This window comes from Anomaloglossus baeobatrachus, chromosome 4 (assembly GCF_048569485.1).
Source record: "Anomaloglossus baeobatrachus isolate aAnoBae1 chromosome 4, aAnoBae1.hap1, whole genome shotgun sequence".
NCBI lineage: Eukaryota > Metazoa > Chordata > Amphibia > Anura > Aromobatidae > Anomaloglossus > Anomaloglossus baeobatrachus.
Window position 1 is genome coordinate 506640014 of NC_134356.1, and position 12776 is coordinate 506652789.

At 41.0% G+C, this 12776-nt stretch overlaps 1 protein-coding gene across 3 annotated transcripts in view; it reads left to right on the forward strand.

The window, feature by feature from the left end:
• Window positions 1-12512, forward strand: part of GABPB1 (GA binding protein transcription factor subunit beta 1) — a 96301-nt gene extending 83789 nt beyond the window's left edge. Inside the window, exons 10-11 of one of the 3 annotated variants that reach the window (XR_012753058.1) lie at window positions 5496-5552; window positions 10461-10483. Coding sequence is in view for 2 of the 3 variants with exons in the window: in XM_075345833.1 (XP_075201948.1) it covers window positions 5496-5552; window positions 10461-10613 (210 nt within the window). In the remaining variant the exon portion in view is untranslated. Of the gene's footprint in view, window positions 1-5495; window positions 5553-10460 lie in introns of all 3 variants that reach the window. The other 2 variants (XM_075345833.1, XM_075345834.1) reach the window with 2 other exon arrangements.
• Window positions 12513-12776: the final 264 nt, after the last annotated feature.

Here is a 12776-nt window from a genome sequence, read left to right on the forward strand (position 1 = left end):
CTCCACTCTGATGTCTGTGGAATTCTAAATGCAGTTGTGGACTATAATAAGGCTTTGGCTGAATTATAAAAATATGAATAATACCATATATTTTACAAAGCTTTGTAATGCTAACTGCAGAGGAGATTCAAAGGTGGCAATACAGAGTTACCCACATGCACAGGGACAAAATTTTAGGAACCTGTTAAAGGGAATCTGTCAGCAATTTTTTGTTATCTCATCTAAGAGGAGCATGAGGTAGGAAAAGGAACCTGATTCCAAAAATGTATCACTGATTTTACTAGGTGCAGCAGTTGTGACACAATCAAAGTTCTTAGATGTAACATAAGATGTCACAGAGATCAGAAAGCTAATACCGACCACACCACAGCTTTCTGTGTACATTGTATATTGACAGTGAGCTGCTTATCAGAGTAAGGAGTTGCGGTCGGATAAGCCCTCACTTGCACTGTAGTGTGGCAGTGATTATAAATAAAGAGTAGCAATGATTATCTTCTGGTGATAAAACAATCATTGTAAGTAAAGCAGAGCACACAGACGTATAAGTAAAGGCCACTTCACACATAACGAGATCGCTAACGACATTGTTGCTACGTCACAGTTTCTGCGACGAAAGAATGACTTCACCAGCGATCTCGTTATGTTTGACACGTACCAACGATCCGCCCCCTGCTGTGAGATCGTTGGTCGTTGCTGAATGTCCTGGGCCATTTTTGGCTCGTTGGAGTCCTGCTGGGCAGGATGGATCTGTATGTTTGACACCTACCAACGATCTTGTTAACGACCTTGATGAGAACTGAAAGTGTGACACGTAGGTGTGTAGTTCCGTCACCTTTTCTGCGCCCCCTCTGCAGTGATTGGTTGGCGCTGAGAACAGTACTGCGTTCTGATTGGGTATCGCTTCCTGCTTTGTTCCTCTTTGAGCCTTGCTTTGAAAATAGAACGAAGGAGGGATGAATCCGGGTGCAGATGCAGTTTCGATCCGAAAAGCAAGCAACTGGGAACAAAGTACGAATAAATCTGGGTGGAGTCGCAGGTTCTATCCTCAAAGCAAGGCTCAAAAAGGGACAAAGGATGAAGCGATACAAAGTTGCCTTCTAGGCCAGCCACCTAATCAGAACGCAGTATTGGCCACCAATCAGAGCGGAGGGGTGTGGAAAAGGCGACGCATATGCACACCTACGTGGCTTACAGCGTCAAACACTACGCCCTTATTCGAGGTCGGAATCATTACATAGCTGCTGTGTGACAGGGACCCAACGACCAACGAGATCGTTATACAGATCGCTGCATCGTTACTAAAGTCGTTAGGAAAATGACTGTGTGACATCTCACCAACGATCTCACCAACGATTTAACAACGATCTGGAAACTGTGAAGTAGTAACAATCTCGTTAACGATCTCGTTATGTGTGACTGGACTTTTACACATACCTGGAATTGATGTTTATCCACTACATCATGCTGTCCTCAGATTACATAACAAAAACCTGCTGACCTATTCCAATTAAGAGTAGAAAAACAATTCCTGAATAGTTTAGTACACATCCCAAAGATCAGTATCTACCTGCTGCAGTGTATGCCATCTATCCTTACACAGCCATTCATTTCTAATTTTTTTTGACCACTCCTTCGGAGGGACATGTGCCATGGACCCCCACATGTTGGATTTCAAGATAACTAGTGTTTAATTCTAGAGTTTAAAATAGGGTTTGCAGCAGCTCATTCCAGTTTTCATATTAAGAAAAAAACATCATCAGGGGCTAGACATGGCTTTTGACCAACTGGTGTGTCAAGTATCTAAAATGAATATATAATCTGCCTATGTTCAGTGATGATTGATGATACAGTACGTCAAGCGGCACTCGTTTGCTGTAATTTATATGGTACAATCATCGGCTACAGATAATCTTACAAATCCACGTTAGATTTTAGTTTAACAAAAATATGCCATGTGAACACAGCCTTTAGAATCTTCTCCCATAAAAGATGGTGGATGGTAGGGTATCCGGTAAGCAAACCCGTCACCTGACAAATGTGTCTCTGCACTCTGGGCCTTAAGCTGACCATACACCTTAGATACCTGTAGTTCAGACTAGTGTTTCTGTGTTTTCATTGGGGGGGACTGAGTTCTGTCAGCAGAACAAAGTGATCAGGTGATTCTTATTGAATGTGTGTCGGGCATTTGTTATAGAGTATAAGTTTCATCCAACACTCCAATTGTTTACTGTTCAGAAAAGGAAGTGGTAGAGGATAAAACAATGATAATGCTCGTAAGCTTAGGAAAATTGGATACCAACACTTAGGAGAGGGGAGGAAGTGGTTAAATATGGGGCTTCTGAATATTTGTAGTGAGTAGGTGAAAGGAGGAAGGGGTTAATGATGAAGAATGTGATGGCTGCATTCTCATTGCCATCACATTCTTACCCTGACAGTATAGGGTAATTGTAGACAGTAGTGTGACTTCCTGACTATGCGTATGAGCACACATTAAAGGGAACCTGTCCGGTTCTAAGCAGTTCTGGGTGTTTATTGCTAATCCTTGCCTAACCATCCCTGTATACACTCGCATAGATAAAGAGATCTTTAGAAAAAAGTATTTCTAAAGATTTTCTATCGTATGCTAATGAGCGAGGGCAGTAGCCCCCTGGGCGTTGCTTCCCTTGCTAGTAGCCCCCATTAGCATGTTAGTACGCCCCTGTGGATGTGCTATCATGCTAATAAATGCGCAGTGTCAGAGGAGGATCTCACTCACCTCTCCGCTGCAATCGCCGCGTGATGCTGGATTTCAGCTCATTACGCAAGACCCAAGCTCCAGCATCACTCGGCCATGGCAGTGGAGAGGTGAGTGAGATCATCCGGTGACACTGCATATTCATTGGCATGTTAGCACACCCACAGGGACATACTAACATGCTAATGGGGGCTAGTAACTAGCAAGGGAAGCAACGCCCTTGGAGCATACGATATAAGATCTTTAGAAATCCTTTTTCTAAAGATCTCTTTATCTATGTTAGTCTATACAGGGATGGTTAGGTAGGGAATAGCAATATGCACCCAGAACTGCTCATGGTTCTGGGTGCATATTGCACCTGACAGGTTCCCTTTAAGTATATGTTGCAGATATTTCTGCTTCAGAAACTTATCTATTGGCAGAAAAAAAGTTGCATAAAAAATGATCATGTTTGATGCGTTTCTCCCCCCAGTCATTAAAATGGATAAAAAACGCTGAAAAACTGATATGCTGCAAGTGTGAAAATGCTTCAAATCTGCAGGAAAACATAATCCACGTGTTAAGACTTCAGGAATATCATTCTGTTTGCTGGTTCAGGAAATTATTCAGGTTTTGTGACAAAACTGTGTGGGGAAAAAATTTACAAAATTACAGCAAATACTTAAAGTAATCCCAGCTATATTTTCCCCTAAATCTATGAATATGTGTAGTGTGAGTATGAATGTCCCCACCTTTCGCCGCTCTCTCCAGGATCATTCTGTTCCTCTTCTCAGTGATGTCTCTGCCCTTCAGACTATCCGGCTCACTCTGGGTGAAGAAGACCTCCGGCTCACACAAAGTAAGGCTGTGGAGCCTCGTTCTGAGCATCGTTCAGACGCTCCATAGACTTACATTGTAAAATTAACTTCCTAGACCAGAGTACAATGTAACCTGTAGAGTCTGGAGAGTAGTAACATCCCTGAGAAGAGAAGCAGAGCGATGCTGGATCCTGGAGAGCAGAAGGTGAGTATATTATTACAGTGACACTGCAGTACATGCAAATATACACACATTTAATAAAAATACATATGACTGCTGCTTTTACATGCGCACATATCCTATAAAGGATTAGAGCTAACTCCTCCTTACAGTGCTGTATTCTCCCTTTCCTGCGTGCTACAAGACTCCTCTCCCTCTACTTTTCCATTGAGAATTGAGAAGCGGTAATAGTGGCTTGCTCTTCTTCTGTTCTGCACACCGCTGACGAAGCAGGCGACAGCCAGGGTACTGAGGGGCACTGGTGTAGTTTGGTTGCACTTGTAGAAATCAGCAGCTCTTTTGCATCTCCTCTGTGGCCCTCACTGGGGAAATCTTCCCTTGTTCAGTCTCTTAAATTGCTGTCAGCAGGATACTGTGTGTGCTAAGAAGTGCTGCCGTTGGGGCTACAAGTTTGGGCAGGCAGTGAGCCCCCTTCCTCTTCTCGGGGAGAGCAGGTCATGTCTTTTATGTGAAATAATGAAGTTTGGTTATTTATGGTGTTGTAGTAATGAATGTTGCTTTCTAACAGAAACACAAAAAGGAGATCCACATAAGTCTTCTGTTTCAGACTACGTTCACATTTTTGGCCTTTTAACATTTATGCCAATATAAGCTCCAGACATCTTTTAGGACAAAAGACTGTGATGAAAACCCAGGATCCATCACCTATAGATCTTGATCTTGTTACTCTGATGACATTATGGCCTATGAGCACCTGTCAATATACCATAACCAAGAAATATATAATGCACAGTGCAGCATATGAGTGTCGTTGCTTTAGTCTCGTACACCCCATTCAGGAACTATGATGTTATGTCAGGGACTGATTAACATATGTGTATTTTTAAGTGTTGTAGTCAGTTATTTCACTAAATATAATTTTCATTGTTTTGTTATTTTTTTATGTCCAATACACCTTAAGTATGTACCGTATATCTGGTTGAAACACCTGGCAGTCAGTCTTTTGTATTGGCTTCTTTATAATGATGGTCAATAACTTGGGAAAGCAACAAATAAAATGTGAAATGGCAAGAATTTTTTTGGCTGCTATTCATCAGATATTGTAGGATTATCTCAATTGTTGCTGTATCTCGTGGTTAGAGCAGATATTTCCATGAGATATAGGTATTAGTTGCATAGATTGAAAAAGACCTAGGTCCATCTAGTTCAACCTTCCTCCACCAGTTCTACATTTTGTCATTTATAACCAACAATGTTGTGTGTACTGAGGAAATCATCCAGCCCTTTTTTAAAAGCTGTTATAGTATCTGCCATTACTACCTCTTGTGGTAGGGTATTCCACAGTCTGACTGCTCTAACTGTAAAGAACCCTTTCCTATTTAGCTGCCGGAATCACTTTTCTTCCACTCGCAGTGAATGCCCCCTGGTCCTTAGTATTGTCTTTGGAAGGAAATGTCATTTAAATCAATCGGGTCCAATCCTTTTGATTGTTGTAGGTGTATAAAGTAAAGGGGGCCGATGGGAAAGAATCCTCCTCGTCAGGATGTCCGACTGTGTTTGGGTCTGATAATTGCCAACTCTAAATGAATCTTTATATTTAATGGTTCACCGAGGATTGCAGTGACATTCATGTTTCCTTGCCTTTACTCTGCAGCCATGACATCTTCTATAGACCAGTAGTTTCACATTGGCAGCATGCAGTACTTGCTTGTTACTTTGGTTATTGTAAACCTGTTTTTCTCCTTTTTTTTTTTTCCCCTTAAATTTCATTTCGGTCTGCCAGATTCCAGAAACTTCTGGGTCAGAAATCTATATTGTGAATACTCAAGAGTTCTCTCAGGTACCTCTATACGTTTTAAACACAATTCTGTATGTTTCTGGGAGGATCTCTGAACAAACCCGTCGTCCTCACATTTTGTGGTGCTGTGTGTATGATTTTCACGTTTATTGACCAATAAAACATTCCTAATGCCGCCTTTGTGACTTTTTTTGTGCATGATGCCTTATCCCTTTTTGTGTGGGACCTTTTTTTTTTTTTCTTCCCCATTTGGCTTTCATGTAGTCAGCAAAGTAATTTGATTCATTTTTTTTTTCCTTTTAAAGCAGCCATTTTCTGGATGTATCTGCAATACACAATTAAACTCTAGAAAATGTTTAATATGCCCTATACAACTATCCACCTCGTCCTGTAACGCACAGGTGCAGCAGAACTGCAGATACGTCCAGTGCATATTATTACATTTTGTAGCATTTTTTATGTATTCATGTTCCAATTCATATGTCAACCAGTAATGTGTGGTAAAGTGGACCTGTTGTCATCAGAAATACTACCATATTTTTACAGCATTTGGTTGTTCTTTGCAGCAGTTTTATCTCTGCACAGAATTGCAATTTTTTTGTGCGTTTGCAGCTTACAATCTATTTAAATAAGCAAAAATGGCCCACATTAACATGACAAAGCCTTAGGTTATTAATCAAAGTCTGCAAAAACAAAAATGTTTTCAGGTGCCAAGGTTATTTGAATGGATATAGGGTATTGTTTGGGGGCTGAATAAAAAAAAAACATTTCCTTTGCTGAATTAGTTCTAGTTTTTGCGATAATGGACATCTATGAAAATAATGCATTCCCCAATGTGACTTGTGTGTAATAACAAATGCAATAGCTTTTGTTTTGTCTTTTGACTCTTTAACAGTGTCATAGGTAATGAAATATCCCAAATAATTATGTTGTATTTCAATTTGTAGGCCTACGATGCTATAAACGCAACTTTTTGACCCCAGAATTCTGCTATGAATTTGCTGAGGAAAGAAGTCGAGCTACAGTAAAAGTTTGAGGAAGAAGGAAAATCGGCACATCCAAAATAAACATTTCTTGCTTTATTTCACATAAGATTAAAAAAAAGTCCATCCAGAAAATGAAGACCCCTAGGGTCTTCATTTTCTGGATGAACTTTTTTTTTAATCTTATGTGGAAATAAAGCAAGAAATATTTTATTTTGAATGTGCCGATTTTCCTCCTTCTTCATATTATAGTCCACCTGGCGGACTTTGAATCGCAGCACTCCGTGGATGTATGGTGACTCATTCTATTAGGCCTGTCAAGCTTTCCTTTACCTCCTGTTACAGTAAAAGTTTGTCAACCTAATCTTGGTTTATAACCAAAACGTTCTGTCTTAATCGGTATATAAATACATCTAAAAATTAGAACTTCATCAAGAAGAACCTGCATCAACAATCCAGATGTATTCTGCTACATCTGTGGAAAGTACATGGTTTAACAACAAAGACAAAATATCATAGACTGATACATCCAGAGCAGCAGTGGCCATTATGGCAGAGATGGGTGTGTGTGGATCTATTAGATCATAGAGCCCAGGCTTACCCTTGAGGGGCATGACTAAGTGGCTACCTGATCTTCTCTAGAGCCTGTGGTGGTGAGGTTAGGTTTGTGCTGCAGGTAGCCACCAGTTGCCATTCAAAGGTAGTCGCCGGGTCCACAGTAGCTGACCCAAATGGCAACAGGCAAGACTGAGTCGGAGCCACAGCAGGTCAGGAACAGGATCACCGGCAGGGTGGATGCTAGTACAGGTAGAAACGGGACGGTGGATACAGACTGGACAGGTTCAGGACCAGACAAAGTAGGTTCTGGTTCAGACAGGAACATGGATTTAGCAACACAGGTGGGTACTGGGACACAGGAACAGATTCAGGAACACAGGCAGGTACCAGGACACAGGAACAGATTCATAAACACAGGCATGTACCGGAACACAGGCTGGTACCGAGACACAGGAAAATATTCAAGAACACAGGCAGGTACCGGGATACAGGAACACAATCAGGCGCTCAGGCTTGTACTGGGACACAGGAACAGAATCAGGAAGTCAGGATGGTACCTAGACACAGGAACAGATACAGGAACACAGGCAAGTACCGGGACACTGGAGCAGATTCAGGCAGTTGGACAGGATCAGGACTGGTTCAGGCATACGGGCAAGTACCGAATCTGGAACAGGCTCCAGGGATCAGACAACTAGCTTGTAGCCACAAGGCACACTGGATGCAGGAGACAAATGTTGCACAGGCACCTCCTAATAGGTGAGGGTGTCTTAAATGCCTTGTACTTCCCAGCGATAGGCTGGAGACACTTCAGGAGTACGCGCGCTGCCCCTTTAAGAAATGGGGAGCACGCAGCCAGGCCGGTGTCCCTGTCGGTTAGTGTAGGAATGCCGGTGTTACACAGACTTTATGCATCGATTTATACCTGGCTTACAGCTTGGAGTACAGCTTGGAGACCAGGATAAATCTTGGGCTCCACATATGGTTAAACGTTAGAGCACCAATGACACTGGACAAATGGTGAAAGAAAACATTTAAACCTTGGTTGCCACCAGACGGCCAAACTAAATGCTGTCAGACTCTGAAGAGAGGCAGGGATTGGTGTGTATGGCAGGTAGTAGCAGTGGAAATTAATTTGAGGGAAGCTCTTCGAGGCCTCAACCATTAAGCCAAAAAAGAACTCAATGACCTGATGCTGCTAAATTATGGACCGCCTTATCAATGCGAGACTTAAATCTGTCTAAGCAAGTATCTGAATCTTTTGCATCCAGACAATAATATAAAATTGATAAAATTACAGCCTGCCGAGCAAGAGAAGAGAGGCTTCCCCCATATTTCAACCAAGAGGTAGAAACTAAATACTGCAATGATATCCCAGAAATTGTACTTCAAATGGGACGGAATGTCCACCAGAAGACTGGCGGCTTTTTATAGATAGCTCCATTAGAAGCTTGAAATCTGTTCTCTTCACAATGGTAACCAATATCCGTCTCTTCCTCACTCAACAAAAATTGAAGAATATGAAAAGGTAAAAATTGTATTACAGAAAATATGTTACCATGAACATCAGTTGTCGATTTGTGTTGCTCTGAAGATGGTGAATTTTTTGCTTTGACAGCAATCTGGATCTAAAAAATATCTTCATGTGCCTCTAGGATAGAAGGGAACAGTAAGATGATTGGCCAAATGTTTCATGACCTGTAAAGGAAGAAATGATTGTTGATGCTGCAAATAACATCATCAACTTGCTGGTGGACAAGAAAAAAAATCATTCTTCCACTGCTTCATATTAAGCTAGGATTAATTAAGCAATTTGTTAGGGCTTGGACAAATCGGGTAATTACTTCAAGTACATTTGTAGATCATTCCCTGGACTGAGCATGGAAAAACGAAAACCTAGAATTTTTGATGGTTTTCATATTCATAAACTCATGAACAATTCCAATTTTACTACATGCATGAATGATACTATGGCCTCAGCTTGGAAGAGTTTTGTCTCTATTGTGAAGAACTATTTGGGTAATCACAGAGCAGACAATTATGAAGATTTGGTGCAAGATATGCTCACCAACTTCAGAAATGTGAAGTTAATATAAGTATAAAAGTCCACTATCGCCATAGCCATTTAAATAGATTTCCTGATAACCTTGGAGACTTCAGCAAGGAACAAGGCTAGAGGATCCACCAGGATATGAAGGTGATGGAGGACCGATATCAAGGCAGATCAGACATGCACATGGTGGCAGACCTGACAAGCACATGGTGGCAGATTGGACACGCACATGGTGGCAGATTGGACACGCACATGGTGGCAGATTGGACACGCACATGGTGGCAGATTGGACACGCACATGGTCGCAGATTGGACACGCACATGGTGGCAGATTGGACACGCACATGGTGGCAGATCGGACACGCACATGGTGGCAGATCGGACATGCACATGGTGGCAGATCGGACATGCACATGGTGGCAGATCGGACATGCACATGGTGGCAGATCGGGCACGCACATGGTGGCAGATCGGGCACGCACATGGTGGCAGATCGGGCACGCACATGGTGGCAGATCGGGCACGCACATGGTGGCAGATCGGGCACGCACATGGTGGCAGATCGGGCACGCACATGGTGGCAGATCGGGCACGCACATGGTGGCAGATCGGACACGCACATGGTGGCAGACCGGACACGCACTTGGTGGCAGATTAAACATGCACATGGTGGCAGATGGGACATACACATGATATCAGATGGGACATATACATGATATCAGATGGGACTTTTAGTTGATGGCAGATCGGCCAAGCACATGGTGGCAGATCGGACATACACATGATGGCAGATCGGCCATCCAAATGGTGGCAGATTGGACATGCACAAGATGGCAGATGACTGATGAAGTCTCCAATGTGATTGTCTTGATGACACGCATAAAAGGAACTCATATGAACAGCTTTTTGTAAAGCATTGGCACTTCTAACTAATTAATATTGTATCAATTGATCAAATCATACAGAACTTTTTCCTGTCACTAGATATTTTTAATCTTTTTTTTTTTTGTATGATTTGTAGACTGTTTACTTGTAACAAAAATAATACTCTTGCCATTCTCAATTGTTTTGAATCGTGTTGCATTAATTACCTATTAAATATCTCAGAAACTAGAGCTAATCTAGCAAAACCAAAGTCCTATTCTTAATCAGCACCCTAAAGTTAATATAAAACCATTCAGATACCCTTGGCATCAAAATCTCAGTATACCATTTGTAATTCGGGTAATGTCATTCCACTTCTTACTTCATTGCTTATATTTCTGACCATACCCTTGTCCACTTTAAGAATGTCAGAGATGTTCTACCGTAGCACAATTAAACAATTAAAATGTCTTTATTATCCCTTATTCACAGGAAAGAGAATCCCTTCAGAAGCAACTTGATGAGGCCAACCGAGAAGCCCAGAAATACCGCCAGCAGCTGCTTAAAAAAGAACAAGAGGCAGAGGCCTACCGACAGAAGCTAGAAGCCATGACCAGACTGCAGACCAATAAGGAAGTGGTTTAATCTTCTAAAGTGGACGTATAATTTTTTGATATTTTTATTCAGCAAGATGGCTCTGACCTAATCTGTGTACTGCCATGTGCCACAAATGGGACATGCAGCAAGTCAGCACAGATCTCCAGCTAGAACACTTCTACAAAATGCTGGTTGTATCAAGGTCGATCATTGTGAAAAGTATTTAAAAAAACAATACTGTAAATAAGTTTGTTTTTTTGTTTTGTTTTACAATTAGCTTAAAAGTTGATTCTGATTCTCGAAAGATGCAGAGATCACAGTGTGACAGGTATTACGGCATTTTCTATAGAAGAGAAGAGGGCGATGCTGAACCTCTTACCAGTGTGCACCATCTGCAAAAATAGACAACTCTGCATATCTGCTGCGCTTTCTTTAAACAGATCAACGTGGCCTTCGAGGTTACCATTTCCTAGTGGAAATCTTTGTACAGCTTTTCATTTGTGTCTCCTATTATTTGAACCTATAGTTCTTTTTCTACTAAGCAAAATTTTATATGTTTAACTTCTGAAACATCCAGGTAGATTTACATGTATATGAAGCTAATATTTTTTAAGAAGAAACTTTTGTACATACGATGCATGCTTTTTTTTTCTATACCATTTTTGCAGATATCAGGCTGTGCAATCTCTCCTGAACAGGCATTTATCTTCAGTTATAGATATGTCCTTTTCTATAAACTGATGATAAATGGCTCGTTAAAACTACCATACTTAACAAGACCCAAATTTGTGAAACCTCATGAGCTGCAAAATCTAAAATGGCTTGCAAAGAAAGCTATTATAAACACATACAAATCAATACATTGATCTTAACATCTGGAATAGGCATTTGATAATGCAGATGTATCATGAATTATTGAAGGGCCAACTTGCTGTCTTAACTTTGGAAATTACTCATTTTGGGTTTTGCGATCCTTTAAAGTCAACCTGTCAGCTGATATATGGTGCCCAATCCGTGGGCAGCATGTACCGGGCACTGGCTGAATTTTCTCAGCAGGTATGTTGCAGCATTTCAGAGAAAACCTACTCTAAAATCCTCCTGGGCACGTGGGCAGAGACCCTTCAATCCAGGGCAGCGGGTGAGGACAAGACGCCGGGGACCCGACTGTACGACTAGTCTACAGCGCGGTCTCAGTCGCTCGATAATACAGCCAGTGCCTGATACACGGATTGGGCAGCATCTATCAGCTGACCAGTTCCCTTTAAGTCTGGTTTTCATCTTTACCTAAAACGCGGCAAGAATGATTTCTGCTGGGCTTCTGGATATGTATGGCATGAATGACATATTTTTTTTATTCTCTCAGTAAATTTATGTTATCACTTCTGGCACATCTTTCTATGCACAAATTACAGACTAAAATTTTATTTTATAAATCACAGAAATTTTCAGACTTCATTCCAAGAAAACGGAATGGAAATGATGATTATTGAAATATTACTGTTTTTACACAGACTTGTAATTGTACAATGTAATTATGTTACCATTTTGTTAAAATTAAATATGCAATTATTTCCCTTTTTTTTTTTTTTTTTTTTTTATCTTTCACTCACTACTATTTGTTCATGAAAATAATGTGACAAAGTAGGAAGTAAAAAACAATGACAATATATGAGGATTTTATTTTTACTTGGTAATGCCTTGTTACAGTTAAGTGCTACATTTGTAATTTAATTTCACCATATAGAGAGCCCAGGTTTAGCTGGATGAGGAAATAAAATCTATAATAAAATTGGAGTAGCTTCCTATATTCTAAGTTTACTAATTTTGTACTGAAAATGCTATATTCTCAGTTCACAGTAGTTGTCATAATCCTGCTAATTCCCCTTTTAAGGTCGGTTTCACATTTGCGCCGTTTTGACGGAAACGGAATCCAGCACAGATGCAGTACAGTTCATTTATTTATAGTGGAAGCGCGACACCATACGGTTATGTGCTTCATACGCAAGCGCATGTGCCCACATGGTGTCGCGCTTCCACTGTAAATAAACGAACTGTACTGCATCTGTGCTGGATTCTGTTTCTGTCAAAACTACGCAAATGTGAAATCGGTGTAAAGCTGACGGTTTACTTAAAGGGGGTTTCCGGTTTTGGAACACCCACCCCCTGGCTGCGGTTTGTTAATTAAAAAGCAAACTGTGCTTTACCCCCACT